The sequence below is a fragment of the Scomber japonicus genome, chromosome 10 (genome assembly GCF_027409825.1).
Source record: "Scomber japonicus isolate fScoJap1 chromosome 10, fScoJap1.pri, whole genome shotgun sequence".
NCBI lineage: Eukaryota > Metazoa > Chordata > Actinopteri > Scombriformes > Scombridae > Scomber > Scomber japonicus.
The window spans coordinates 9860731-9876544 of record NC_070587.1 but is presented as its reverse complement, the minus strand read 5'-3'; the positions used below and the strand labels follow the sequence as shown (position 1 = coordinate 9876544).

General features: G+C 42.8%; 1 protein-coding gene across 27 annotated transcripts in view; it reads left to right on the top strand.

Moving 5' to 3' along the window:
• Positions 1-571: 571 nt before the first annotated feature.
• LOC128367011 (CUGBP Elav-like family member 3) overlaps positions 572-15814 on the top strand; it is a 21069-nt gene continuing 5826 nt past the window's right edge. For 26 of the 27 annotated variants that reach the window (XM_053327779.1, XM_053327785.1, XM_053327773.1 and 23 more), the window contains exons 1-2: positions 572-719; positions 2201-2283. In XM_053327779.1, coding sequence (XP_053183754.1) covers positions 575-719; positions 2201-2283 — 228 coding nt within the window. In that variant the 5' untranslated portion in view covers positions 572-574. The remainder of the gene's footprint in view (positions 720-2200; positions 2284-15814) is intronic. The other variant, XM_053327789.1, reaches the window with a different exon arrangement.

Here is a 15814-nt window from a genome sequence, read left to right as displayed (position 1 = left end):
GTTTGATTGGCTAATTAACATTTGCATAATTGTTTTTACCAGAAGCTACTGAAGCTCTTTGTCATCAGCCTGGCAAATAAATACTCTAAATAATCTCGCATATAATGCCTATATTTTCTACTTATTCTTGGTTGTTCAAACAAGATTTTTAATTAAGAATTGCAATTTTTTAAATGTAAAAATTGAATTCCTTATATTACTACATTTGCAAAGTTAGAAATATGCTAATATTATAATACATGTAAAGTAAATGAGCATCATATCAAAATATAAGCCCTCCAGGGAATACTACAAACATGATTGTGATATCACAGGAGTTAAAAAAATAAACTGTAATAATTATGGTTTAATTTCTATTTACCACAGATATACTAGAGCCACTAGAGGAACATTTTTAAGTTTATTGCTGTGATTTTTGATTAAAGCCTTCTACTGTTTTCTTTTTCTCGCCACCATTTCGGCTGTGACCTAAAGACTCGTCCAGCATTGGTTGCTCCCCTCCAGGGATACCTGCTCCTGATCTGTTTGGCCCTCAGCCCCTGCAGTACCCAGTCGTCCTCTCCACTCTGTCCCGATGAAGGAGGCCGACGCAATCAAGCTTTTTGTGGGGCAGATTCCCCGGAATCTGGAGGAGAAGGACCTCAAGCCTATCTTCGAGCAGTTTGGCAAGATCTATGAGCTCACTGTGATAAAGGACAAATACACTGGCATGCACAAAGGTAGGTCTCGCCATCAGAATACAGCTTAAACACAAACAGCTAGAAAGATAGAGAGATAGACAGACGTGACAGTAAGGCAGAGTGTTACATGTCTCCATGGAAACTGTCACACCTCCTCTCGTTTCTAACTCCTGTTAACGCTGCAACGTGAGATAATGAAGACAGGGAAACAAATGCAGTTACTGCATGTACACTCTACATAGTCAGACTCAGGAGAATACTATATAAAGGTGTCATGAATAGGTTTATAATATATGAACTTCAGACTCACAATCCTTAATTAACGAGCAGGAGGCTTTAAATTATGGCTGCTTCTAACAGATCGGTAGAAAACACACACACACACTCTCTCTCTCTTTCTCTCTCTCTCTCTCTCTCACACATACACACACACTGACCTGGGGTCCTGTGTGTTATGAACCAGATTAGGCAGTATGCTCCAATCAGTGTAATGGGCCTGTAAGCCTGGGTGACACAGGGGAAAGAATCTGTTGTTTTGAGAATCCCCACAGCCACAGTAAGCCGCTCTTAAAAGCAATGAGATGGACCATAAGATGCATGCGTGTCTGCGTGTCGTGTACTTTGCTGTGTGTGTTGTGTGTGTCTCTATATATCCTTTCATCTTATGGCATTATGTCGAGTCATTCTTAGCTCTTCACATGTAAACTCTTGTGTGTGAATGTTTCCTTCTTAATCATCCACTCTTTTCTTCTTCACTCTGCATCTATATTAGTCTGTCTGAGGTGTCAACGGGATGCTAACCTGCTGCTAATCTTGTTGTCTTAGTGCTGGTGACAGGTGTAGTAAACAGCTCTGGCCAGCCAGCTCTACTACCTACCCCTCCCTCACACACACAGACACAGGTACAGCACATAGGAAATTCAGAAGGAGTATATTTGGAGTGATCGTGAGGCATGCATAGTGGTTGGGAATAGTCAGGAACCTGACTGTGCCGAGCCTGTGAGGCCTTGTTAGCCCTACGCACACGTCTGTGGTGCTGTCATGTGTGCTGACTCGTGCCGTGCCGTTCTGAAATGTGCCGTGCCGTGGAGTGTCCTTCTCTGCTCTAAAGTGCATCATCATGGTGTTGTCAAGTGTAGTTACACTGCATGAATATATATATGTATATATATATATATATGTATATGTATATGTATATATATATGTATATGTATATGTATATATATATATGTATATGTATATGTATATGTATATATATATATGTATATATAATCCCTTGCACAATGAGCTTAATAATAATTCAGAATAGATGACTAGTAATCAGGGAGGACAAATCATGCAGGAAACATCTAAATATTTTAAATGGTGTGTTATTATATGTGTGTGTGTGTGTGTGTGTGTGGGGGGGGGGGGGTGATTCAGAGACAGAGATAGAGAATGACAAATATTAGAGCCTCTCACTAACACTCTCTACCTTTACTCCTCTCCCCTCTCTTTCTCTGTCTATCTCTATCTCACAGGATGTGCGTTTCTGACGTACTGTGCAAGAGAGTCGGCCCTGAAAGCCCAGAGCGCCCTACACGAGCAGAAAACACTACCGGGGGTAAGTGCACATCAGGAACAGACATACACACACACAAACAACCCCAGACAGTGCACACTTCACACTTATGCAACAGCACACACCACACTTGCACATACATTTATATCAAAGGAGCGCCCCCCCACCAACATGCACAGACGCTGCCATCCACCTTGTATGCATGCTCACAACCGACCTCACATCAGTGTGTGCTTGTGGTATTGGAGGCTCAGCTCCCATTAGTAACACTGTGACATAACTCAGCAGCCGGCAGGCGTCTTGCTGCTAAGGACAAACACTCCCTCTCCCTCTACTATGTGAGCATCATCATCTCCATTTCTGTATCTTTCCCTGTCTCTCCATCTCTCTGTTGGCCCCTCTGTTAGCCTCTGGTGATAGCTCCCGCCTAGAGAGTGTGTGTAATTAATGTGGCCATTCCCCTTTGTCTCATCCCAGTCTCCCTCAGTCTCTCTAGTGAGGGATCGTGTACTGCGGCTGAGCTGGGGTAGGACACTGTTCGTTATGGATGGGGCACTGTGCGAGATTTGTGTCTGTCTCATAGGCTGTACCTCTCTGTCACTCTTTTTTTTCTCTCTCTCTCTCTCTGACCTGATTTCCACTGCAGTTAAAAACGGATATTCCTATAACTTTTTGGAATATCTTGTATATTTACACCCCCAGTAGTTTGCAAAGCTACCCCACAGCTCTCTCCAATAAAGACAGAGCTGAGTGGAAGTACGGGACGTGTCATAGAAATTACATTTTCCTCGCCTTATCTTAACTCTGATTTGCGGCAGCTCTAACAGAATGGCGAGTGCACCTTTACCATCTTGGAGCCTTTCTCTATCTCATTCTCTCTGTGTCACCCTGCCACTGATCAGAGTTTCAGTTCCTGCACCTTCTCCACAGGCTGAGGTTGCTGATAAGATCTCTCTGAGAAAATGGTTGGAGGAGAGCCTGAAAAAAAAAAAAGGCTTTGGGGGAGGGGAAATGTTCTGACACACACACAAGCACAAATCCCTGGTTGCATACATACATATTGCAATCATTCCTTTCCTTGCAGCAGGGAACCTTTCTGAATGCTAACACACACATGCACTTGCACGTACACAGCATGTTAATAATGACATTAATCCAATTAGGGCCTACTAAGGAGTCTGACCTTTCCGCAAAAATCACCTCTCCTCTGTCTGCTGCGTCTGGTTCCTCTCTCACTAGTGCTGCCCTTTGTCCTTTGACTCATCATCCAACCTCCACTGGGTTTCACTTTATCCTCCCCTGCTGATGCCACTGACGACTGGCTCATTGCAGCAGAGGGAAATCATCCATGAGTCTGCTTTACAAGTAGATAGTTGCAGTGAATTTCAAGATAAATTGTGATAAATATTCCGGATGCATGGAGGAAACATTCACAGGGAGGATGCTCATTAGCAGTACAGATTCACTAAAGAGCCAGCGCGCAACAATCAGAAGCACCGGTCCCCTGAGGAGGACCAGTGCTGAAATGAGGACGTGGCTCTCATGTGGTGGGTTCTCAATAAGCCCGGACCGTTAATGAGCAATAATGTTTCCATGTTTGGCTTTCCTCAATTTGACGTATCTTCTCTTTCCCTTTGAGATGTACAGTAGCAGTCAAAAGTTGGGACAGAAAGTGTGTCCAAACTTTTGTTCATCAAAGAGATCTCATCCCTTACTCTGTCTACGCACTCACTTAAAGAAAAGTACTCGCACACAAGACTTATTTAAGAGTATTTGTCTCATTTAGATGAAGTAATTGATGAATAGAGTCCTGGCAATAGATGGATCTCCTGTATACACAGAAATGTTTCTGAACCGCTCCCATTAATAACACTGTTTATCACTCCCCAGTGTTTACTTTTGCTTGAATTTGATGTATTTTTTTCCAGTGATAAATCAATATTTCATATCTTTAAATAATCCCAAAGCATTATCTGCTATCACTTACTGCTACCAGTCCATTTACCCTTTCTCTATCCGCTGTCTCCCTCCTTCTTCCTCCTCTCCCTCCCTGCCTATTGCCTTCTTTGACAGGATTTAGCAATGAGTTTAGACGATTTCTCCCTCTCTTTCACACCACCTCCCCATTGTCACATTCTTTTCTCTCCCTAAGAATTGCTTTTTCATCTCTTCCTTATTCCTCCTTTCATTTCACTCCCCCCATCCCTCCATGCTTTCCCTTATTCCATTTTATCTTTTTTTCCCCCCCTCAAATCCCCTCTGTCCTCTGTTCATCTCCTCCCGTCATGTCCCCCCAGTTTCTCTGCACCAGTAGAATATTATAGATTGTTCTCTTCGCTACCCCCACCACCCCCAAACCTTTCATCACTTGCTCCTTTCCTCTCAAACATCTCTTCATGGTATCCCTCTCTCTCATCCCTCTTTTCCCATCCTGCTGTCTTTTGCTCATTTTTCTTTCCCCCACTGCACACTCACGCTTCCTCCTCGGATTCTCATTTCACAGTCATTTATGGTAACCCTTCTCATAAGTCCTTCTCTCAACGTCACTCCCTCTTTCACACACCCCCACCACACCCCCACCCCTCTCATAGTTGCTCTACCCTTCATCTCATTTCCCCTCCTCTTGATTAGTTGACCTTTTTGACCGTTTCACACCCCCATCTCCTCCCTCCAACCCCCCGCCCCACCCTCCCCTCTCTCCCGTTCTTCCCTAGCTCCACTTGTTAAGCTGCATGATTAGTTTCTCACAAACTCATTTTCATAGTCAGATCCTGCACTCACCGTGGGGCAAAGGGGGATCTGAGGTGTGTGCATGTGTGTGCATGTGTGTGCGCTGGGTAGCCTTGAATCTTGAGATCGCTCTTAATTGCGGCGGCTGGTGGGGCGTCAGGCCCGGCTTTCAGCTTTAATAAAGTTTAATCAAAACTGTAGCGTCACACACACTCTTGCAGATGTGTTTCTGTCTGTCACTCACCGATGGGATTTAACGCTGATTTAACAGTTCAAGCCTGCTGGTAGAGGAATGAAAGTACGGAGGCAAACAGAGAGACGGACGCAGAGAAACTATACCTCAAATGCATCCCACCAGCTTCAGCGGGAGCAGTAGACTGTCAGATTGGAAAATGAGGAAAAAGGACAGAGGGATTGAGAGAGAGAGAGATGAACAGATGGCCTTATCAGAGTGTCCTGCGCCTTGTGTTTAATTTGAACACAGAGGGAAAGAGAAGCACAGAGGGAGCATGAGATGAGGAGAGAGAGAGAGAGAGAGAGAAAGAGAGAGAGAGAGAGAGAGAGATATGCATTTTATTAGTCACAGTGGCAGAAATTTAACAGTGGAACCACAAGCAAGTCTCACTATAGCGCACAGATGTTTTGGTGTATTAGATGCGGTGCACAGATTCCCTCTGGGATGCATCTACATGAAAGAGCTCATGTTTAGCTGTCGCGTATCAGCGCTGATTTGCACTTGAAAATTGAATTCCTCATTCACATTTGCATGCTGGGGTGGCACCAAATGGGAATAACGAGGAGAAGACGCAGCAAGGTAAAAAATCTGCTCCGATTGAATAGAATTTCTGCTCTTACCTTGTTGATGCTTAATTAAAATCGTGTCCAACATTTCTTACTGATTGAGTAGGACAGCACAAATAAATTATACAAATAAGCATCTTCACTAAGGAGCCATTAGGCATAGAGTATTAAAATGTGCTGTTAAAGTGGTACACAGCTGACTGCTTCTGTGAGTTGTGTGTATCTCGTTAGTCCAGCGGGGCGGTGGCACTAGGTTGACAGCGTGTGTCCGAGGTCAGAGGTCAGGGCTCAGCCTCTAGTCGACAAATTCAGGGGGGCTGGTCTCAGAGCTGTAAAGCTTTCCTTACAGGAGAACCATTAGATGGACATGACGTCCCCTGTGAGTCTGTGCACCAGCAGAATAATGCAGAACAGTGTCGGGGGAGTAGTTAAATGGAAGTTCGGATACAGAGTTTTTAATTTACTTTTTTTTAAATCTTATTTTTAATTTCGCTTGTAAAGACATGCTGGTTGTTTTTAATAATTTGTATTTAGTACTGGAATTGAGTATCTTTGAATATCCTGTTTTTAGAATAATGTGAGTTTGTATTATCTAAACCAATTTAATGCTTTTTTGTTTTTCTATATTTAAATTTTAAAAAAACAAAACAGCTAAAATTTAAACCACTGACTTCCAACGTTGCTAATACTTCATAGCTTTCCTCCTATTTTAAAAACTTTGCTCATATGCTCAGACAGACAAAGACAAACATACACATTCACACACAATACTTACTGTACCAGCATTCATTAAAAAAAAAAAACTCTGCTCGCTTCATCTTCATCCCCTCAATCCCTTCCTCTCCCCTCTCTCTTTCTTTTCATCATGATACACTTCACTCACGGCCTGGTTAGATTTTAACCTCATGTCTCCCTCCAGCCTCTCTTATCTCTCGATCTCTTCCAAGCCTACTGCTGCTGTATTTCCTCCGTTATCTTTCCCCTTATCTGTTTTTCTTTTGTTCTTTTCCCGTTGATATCTCTCTCTCCATTTAATCTGCGCTCTCTTCTCTCTGCGTTTATCGCTCCCTTCATCTTTGTCCTACTTCAAACACGTACGGCAAGTGTAGGTACACACACACATGGCCGCGCGTACATTCATGTGCGCCGTCGCACAAACACACTCACACATCTGTTTGGTCACACCGCCATCCGCAGATCTCAGTGTAGGTGAAATTAAAGTGTGATAAGCAGCTTACCAGGTGTGTGTTGTCATGCTTCACTGCTCTCCAGGCAACACTCTGCTCCCTCTTCTTTGATTAGAGCCAGACCATAACCTACACACACACACACACACACACACACACACACACACACACACACACTCACACACACATCACGCCTCCCATGGCAGACTGGACGCCTACTGAATTATTAAAAAGGCAGGACAAGCAACATAGGGCAAGTAGTTAACAATAACTGATAAAGCAGAGGATCGATGCACTCATGAAAAATATAATAAAAGTTTGTTGTGATATAGATTAAATGCACATGGTGTGACAGCGTTCTTGAAGGAGGATAAATTGGAATATTTCCAGGCTTATTGCGGGATCATGGGAGCACACTGGGAGCTGTTGCGTACTTATTGAGCATGGATCGAAGAGAGAAAGAGTTCATTTGTTATTTATGTCCAGAAGTGGAAAAGCTGTACTTTATATGCAGGCAAAGTATGGACTCATATGGCGCCAGCTGAATAACAACCGCAGCAGCTCATCCTTTACAATTAATGTTGCATCACTTAATACTTCATTCTTCTTAGAAATAAACACTTAACTTCACATGAAACATGACATTTTGGATCACTGACACTCTAAAACTTAGTTGTTCCTTTATCCATACAATGTGTTGCTTTCTTTTTATTTCCATAAAGCCAAGCACCATATTTGCATGTGTCCATCGTGTTGTACTCGTAGTTCATGTTTATCAGATCGACTCAGGACATCTAATGTGTGTATGTTGTGTATGTTCTGTCTCTCCATGTGGAATCTAAGATGCCTGGCAGGCAGCCTCCCTATGGGGCAAAACTATGATGAGCAATTATCCACTAGGGCGACTTTGTAGGCTAATTTAGCATATTTATGTGGTCAGCAGCACTGTTTACTATTCCCCTCCACTGCTTACTGCTGCACTTTCAATTTAGAACAGACCCCAGCTCTCTCTCTCTCTCTCTCTCTCTCTCTCTCTCTCTCTCTCTCTCTCTCTCTCTCTCTCTCTCTCTCTCTCTCTCTCTCTCTCTCTCTTTCATTTTCTCTCTGTCTCTTCCTCCTTTGCCATCCCTCTGCCTCTATCTCTCCCCGCCTGATGGGGCTTGTGATGTGTATCGCTCCCCCCTCCCCCAGTCTGTTTCTCTATTTTTAACCTCACTGTGTGTGGGATGGAAAGGGAGTAGAGGGACAGGTGTAGAATCAAGTGTGTGTGTGTGTGTGTGTGTGTTTTTGTCTGTCTCTTTGTGCGATCAAGAAGTATAGAGAAAGAGGAGGAGCCAGAGAGAGAGAGAGAGTGATAAAAAAGGGGGTATGTAGAGTAAAGGGGTGTTTGTTGTTCATGTGGAGTTGTGTACAGCTAAGGGGGATTTAGCCTGTTTGTTTTAGATAAAAGTCTTTGGTGTGTGTGTGTGTGTGTGTGTGTGTGTGTGTGTGCGCGCATGTGCATTTGTGCATGCAACATGGGGAGAGAAAGAGCGCCTGCCTCATATTTCACCACAAAATTGAGGCAGAATCTAATCTTAGCCTCATAAAAGTCTGACCCTGGAGAGCACCTGCCTCTTTAAGGCCCCTCTCTCGCTCTCTCTCTCTCTTTCTTTCTCTCTCTCTCTTTCTTTCTCTCTCGCTCTCTCTCTCTCTCTCTCTCTCTCTCTCTCTCTCTCTCTCTCTCTCTCTCACACACACACACACACACACACACACACACGTCTTGGCCAGTTTGAAAATAATGTTTGTGTGGACATGGGCACATGATTACCAGGCTATGTGATTGTTCACTGCCAAATCTGTGTCTCTCAGATGCTGAGCTCTAAAGTAGCCCAAAGTTAAGTTGAGTCCATATCACACACCATCTGTTTTGTTTATCCAGCCAGCTACAAAAATCTGCAGGGCCTAGTTTACACATTCATAGAATTTAAAAAAAAAAAAGGTTTAGCTGCAATTATCATCATTATTGGATCTGATGCCGGACTGATGCTTTGTTGTAGCAACTTAAAGCCATTTGATACCCTGAATAAAAACACAGCATCTGCAACTTCAGTGTGACCATTTAAATCCTGGATTCACACAAAATCAAAACATGCCCACCTTTATGTGATGGCTATCTAAATGAATCAATAAATCATGTGTGTACTAATAAATAGACACAAATAAAATATAATTTTGCAGCAAAACTGACTGCTGACTTTGACTGATTATTGTAAGCATATGAGGGGAGAGTCTCTTATTTATGTATTTAGGTTTTTAAGGCATTATCAAGACAGGAAAGAAGTGCCAGAAAGAAGGGTGTGCCAAAAAATTACTTAAATGCAGGGACCTTAACAGATGCCTAGATCTCAGCATTTGCACTTGAGTAGGCTTTGATCATTGAGCAGTGTCACTGAGCCTCAGTGCCAGATCACACAGCAAACATCCCTCCCTTTTAACTTCAGTTACTGTAACAGTCACCCATTTCCATGTCCGAGCACAGATTTTACCAATGCTTTTAGTACATTTTTGGAGCCACCGACTTTATGTTGGTATTTTAATTCTTAGAGTCTGAATTAACCTTTTGATGCTGTCTCAGAAATTCACAAAAACTATTATATTACAAAAATGACAACTTGAACATTTTAAGATAAAATTATACCTTTTGCAATTTTACAGACATTTTCTACCTAAAAGCTTTTACCCAAAACACGTCACATAAAGCAAACTTAAATTTAAAATATGTACATTATGTGAAGTCAGACTGTTAATGAGACTGTTGGACTGAAGCCTGCAGCCTCCAATCGAGACACCTCATTTCAGCATTAAATGTTTATGTGTCTGCACTGAGCTGTATGTAAAGAGTGGGGCCCATACAAGGAGGGGGGCTGAGTGTGTGAATTCGTCTGAATGAAAGGGGGGGGGTTAAGAGCAGTGGAGGAGGGCTGTGAAGAGGTTCAGCATGAATAGGGGGTGTATAGACAGAGAGGGGGTAGGGTGAGACAGGGGAGGAGCAGAGGAGGTCGGGTTAGAGAAGGAGGAAACAAGACAAAAGTTTGCCATAATGAGCATGGAGGAAGGGGCAGGCGGGTGGTGTGTGTAAGAAAGGGGTTTTTCTGGGTGGTGGAGGAGTGGGAGGGAGTCAGGGCGCACTTCTGTCAGTTTAAACAGAGACATCTGTCAGAGGGGGCTGCTGGTGTGTGTCTGCATATGTGTGTGTGTGTGTGTGTGTGTGTCTGCGTATGTGTGTCTGCTTATGTGTGTGTGTGTGTGTGTGTGTGTGTGTGTGTGTGTGTGATTAGGCGAGGGGATGACAGGACTTTAGTTGCACCTGGGGTGTGACCTCTGCTCAGAGGTCTCCTCTTCAACCACACTTCAGTCCTCTGTCTAAATAATGACCTTTTCACACTGACCACAGAGCAAAGCTGCAGCTTTATGCTACCATTTACAATGACGTAGATCAGCACACTTCACAACGCCTTGTCCGACGGCAGACGGATGAGACGGTAGAATAGTCCAGTCCTGTGTGTCTAGAGACGGTTAAGGCTTGTTATAATGATGAACTTTTAAAGGTTTAATGTTTTATTTAAACAATCTCAGTTTTAATTTAGTTCATATAGATTTAAAGGAATTGATTTAGTTGTGTGTGCACACGTCCTGTATTTTGTGTGTATGGTAAATTTTAAGGTTTAACCAATTTCACAAGTTATGTTAAGTTTGGATACAACTTAAAACTGATACACTAGAAATATAATCTTTAGTGTTAGGTTCTTTAGGTTAATCATGCTCACAGGCCAGTGTATTAAGTCTATGACTGTGTGTAATTCTGCCTTCACAATGTTTCTTCTGAGTACTCAAAAAAGAAAAAATTCCACTTCAAATAATTTTCCTCATTCTTTATGAAAATATCATAAGGTCAAACTAAGATGTGAAATCATGAAGAGTTAGAAGAAGACAACAGTGAGAGAGAATTAAACAAAATGTACAATCCAAACTAAAGACTGCTTGGATAGATGGAAGGGATGGCATTCGAGGGATTAAGATTTTGTCCTGGAAATGATCAGACAAATATTTATCATGCAGATAAAGTGAATACAGCTAAACACATTAAATTAAATTGAATTAATTTTAAAATATAAATATGTCTTAATAACTCCCCCAATGGAATTTTCAAAAACATTGTAAATATATTTGACATGCACAAAAACAAACTACAGAGGAAAATATGATATCTTTCCACTCAGTTAAGTCTTCATAAGAACATGGGAGTTATTGGCATATTTGGCTTGCTTTAATTTTATGGGATTCTGTGTAATGCTGTAACTATCTGAGCATCCAAAAATGTGCCACTGGCGACGTATTGAATGTAATCTCAGTGAATATGAGATTTTTGCAATCATGAATTTGTATGGCTTTGAACCGCCTTTTTAATTCACCAGCACATTTCCCAAAGGACTTACATTCCCTAAAATAGAAACAAGGTCCAAGTGCATAGGTCTAACAGTTATCCGCTATAGTGCTGTTGGATTATGTTGGACTAAATCCAAAGGATCAAATTTCAGTGAGTGCTCCACTGCTGCGTGCACAATGTTCTCAGTGGGGTTTGACAAAAACAGCATAATATTATACAAATCAACAGGGTGGTTAGTTCTGCTTTATGCACGGTTTGACACCGTTACTATAGCGGCTGATAAAAAGAGGAGCAGAGAGGAGAATATGCTGGTAATCCACGCTCCAGTGGAGAGGCTGATAAAGGGTTAACTGCCAGATAAAGTATTGAGTGGAGGAGAAGGAGGGCAGACTTCTCAGGTGTGAAGAATGGAATGAGAAAGACAGAGGAAGAAGGGATGAGAGCAGGGGGATGGGCTGTTCAGGAGGCTGTATTATGGTTGCAAGCCTCCGTTGCCAGGCAACGGAGCTGAGTGAGATGCCAGGTTGCTAGGTAACCTGGGGGATGCAAAGCCTAACGTGGCGAGATAGAGAGATGGGAGAGAGGAGGGGTGGAGCCGAGCTGCTCCACCTTCCCGCTCACTCTCTCTGTTTCTCACAGCTCGATGTCTTCATCCAGCTGTGAATGAGAGCCGCAAACTGGATCGGTAAACACACAGAGTTTCATCATGGAGCTGACGTTTAGCATGCTACCACTGTGACTCCGCAGTTTTACTGTAATGAAACACTCGCACACAGGAGAAATTCAGAATTCATCTAATCACTGAAGCGTAGTTAGATGAAAAATGTCCCTACGTATTTGATCATCTTACTACGGCCGCAACTGATAATTATTTTCATTATAGATTCATCTGCAGATTGTTTTCTCGGTTAATTATCGTATCATAAAATTGTGAAAAATTACCATTATTATTTCCGGAACCCAACATGACATATTCAAATTGGGGTTTTTTTGTTTGGTTGGTTTTTTTTTAATCCAAAAGAGTCCAAAATCCAAAGATATAGTTTAATATGAGACAAATAAAAGCACCGTGTGACCCTGCAGAGGATAAGCGGGTAAAGATGATTGATGTATGTATGCATGTATGGACAAAGAAAAGCTGAAAATCCTACATTTAACAAGCTCAAACCAGACATTTGGCATTTGGCCTGAGAAATGATTGAAATCTTTATCAATCATCAAAATAGTAGCCCAATCCTTTTTTATTAATTATTCCAGCTGTAATCCATACTACATACCATACATCTTTTGTGTGATTGTCTTCTGAAAGCACAGGTTGTCCCTGAAGTATGAGCTCACCATCAATATTAAGATATTCAGTCTGTGATAAACTGTGATATTTCATTTTGTCAGCTCTAATATGAACTGTTAAAGTCAGAGAGCTGTTCTGCTTATGCAACACAGACTTTGTATTCTTGCTGTAGATAAAAATATCTTTTTCTCAATGTCTTTGCCGTTGCATCAGCACAGAAACAGTATTTTAATGTGTCAAAACAGGTACTTTTTTCTTTGATTAAGAAATGTAGAATTACTTTATATTCCTGTTTTTATGAGGCACAATAAGCAATTTTGCCACTGCCCAGTTTTAGTCTCATCATATGGACATAAGGGCTTACTACATTGATGGTAATGAGTTTGTAGGGCTGCGAGGCACACTATAGAAATGATGGAGAAAGAGTTGATGTGGGGGTGGGGTCGGGTGTGTGTGTGTGGGGGGGGGGGGGGGGTAATGCTAGATCGTGGAGAAGGGATAAAAATAGTTTTCCTTTCTTGCGCACTCTGGAAAATGGACATCTGAAATTGTGCGGATGGAGCGCTCCAGAGGGAGATTGAAGGGGGGGGAAGGGTGTGTGCATTTCTGTGTGTGTCAAGAAGAGAGATATGAAGAGAGAGAGAGAGTGAGTGTTTGTGTGTCAGTGTACACACACACACACACACACACACACCATTGTCATGCTGTGTGCACTGTAATCAGTTTTTTATATATGAGTTTGCGGGTACTTTTTATTATCGTTGTAGATAGAATATTGCCCTCCAGTGTTTTGATAGCACAAAAAAAAAACCCCGAAATGATAACATTGATTCAACGCTGTACTTTAATCCATGCTCCAAATAGTGCATGTACACACACATTTACATATATATGCAGACACACTACCCCCGACCCTCATGATGTGGGGCAATGGTTTGTTCCACTGATTTTGTGTAGGTGGGGGAGGGGGTAGAATACGATTTGATTGGATAATCCAAGGATTTAATATCCCCTAATCCTGGCACAATCCTCTCTGCATTACTGCAGGGAGTAAGATTAACTGTATGTGTGTAGTATGTGTTTGTTTCTGCGTGCGCAAAAAGGGCGGGTGCTTTCAATGTGTGTGTGTGTGTGTGTGTCTTTGTCGGGGTGGGGGGGCTGGGGGGGTGGGTGTAGTGTGTGCGTTCATATGTGAGTGACATGTACTATGTGTATATTTGTGTTGGCACCACAGCATGCAAATGGAGCTGTGTTTGCATGCAGGGTTAGTTCATGCGTGTATGAATGGACGTGTTTCCTCCGAATGGTCATGCAAGCTCACATACCATCGTATATCACATATCTGGGCCTCATGCATTGCCACGCCACTGCTCACATACGAATACGCTTTCCTCACAGAAACTCTGTTTTAGTATGCTGCAGGACTCCTCAAACCGCGCTCTAGTATGAAAGCCGGCTCCCCCATACGTACGTTTGCAGATGGTTACTGTTAATTAAGTCTTAATTGGAACGTGAGTAATTAGAGGATAATTGGACTTGAAAGGAGTGTGCGGCTGTTCGTGTGTGCCGGAGTGAAGGAGAGAGAGGGAAAGATGGAGTGGAGTACAGTGTGACTGACTAGCAGGGACTGTACTTTATTTGCATTTTTCTCTTGGGCTCAGGGGAATTTTTAATTACTCTACTACAATATAGATTCAGTTCCCTCACCTTCTCCCTCTCTTTTTCTCTCGCTCTTAGCCTACTCACACACTCACCTACTCCTCTACATATGGCCCACATCTCTCCGTTATTCTCATAAATTTCCTGTCCTATTCATTTCCTTGTTCTCATTCATTTTTACTAACAATCAGCGCTCATTTCTCACCGCCGCCGCACGATTTTACGAGGGAGGAGAGCATGAAGCCAGCAGAGCACTCTCCAGCACAAATTCTTTGTTTACCAAAAGATCACAGCAGTCACCCTTGGCAACCAGCATCCTTGTTTACCTACCCAGTGTGCCGTCATATGATTGCCATGACAACGAGCTGGTTGCCATGCCAATTTTCCGATGCCATTGTGTTGTCTTTGTAGCAGCAGCGTGCGCCTCTCACCTGCTGCTTTTCTCCTCTCCTTTTTTTCCCCTTCTATCTCTCTTTACCTCTCAGACTAGATTCATATTATGTGGTTACAACAACAGCTCAACACACACACACACACACACACACACACACACTCAGACACAGATTGATATGCCTTGATTGATAAGGCACAGTTTGAAATCATTAGATTAGTCTATTCAGTCTGTTTTTTACGGTCACGGGGATGAGCTTGAATAGGTCTAATGAAGGAAGAAATGGAAGAGGTGATGGATGGATGAAAGGATAGAGAAAGGGTTAGTGGACACAAATCTTGCTACAATCAGCCTGCTCTACAACACAGCCCGAAATCAATGAACAAGACGGGACTGATCGATGAGTTGATAGCAGAAGATGGATGGCAGCGTGGATGGACAGCAATAACACCAAGACTGGGATATGATGGATGGATGGATGGATGGATGGATGGATGGATGGATGGATGGAAGGACGGGCAGATGGACGGATGGATGGACAGTGTGAAACCAAGGTCACAGAAAACTGTTAGAGTGGAGTGTGTGTTTGTGTGTATTTTCTGTAAGTTTATGTTTAAACTGACAGCTCAAGGCAATAAACGTGTGAGGTTGAAATGTACATGTGTGTTCCTCTGCAGACTGTGTGTGTGTGTGTGTGTGTGTGTGTGTGTGTGTGTGTGTGTGTGTGTCTGTGTGTGTGTGTGTGTGTGTGTGTGTTTTATGTGAACGGTGTGTTTGCATGTGTGCAGGGTTTCTGTCTCTGAGTGTGTGTGATGGCCTTGCCTTAGATCAATAGCTCTGTGGTGACAGCTAAGAGCTGATTAATCAAATGTATGGATCAGTCTCTCTGTGCTCTGCCCTCTCCTCAATTACCAGCTTCATTACATTGCCTTAACACCCCACTGGGACCTTTCTCCGTTCTCCCTTCTCATCCCCTCCCTTTTCCATCCTCCTCCTCTACATCCTCCTTCTCCTCTCTGCCCCTTCCTGTACCTTACCCCTCTTCTTCCCTCTGAGTTTTTCCTGTCGTGGTGTAACTCCTC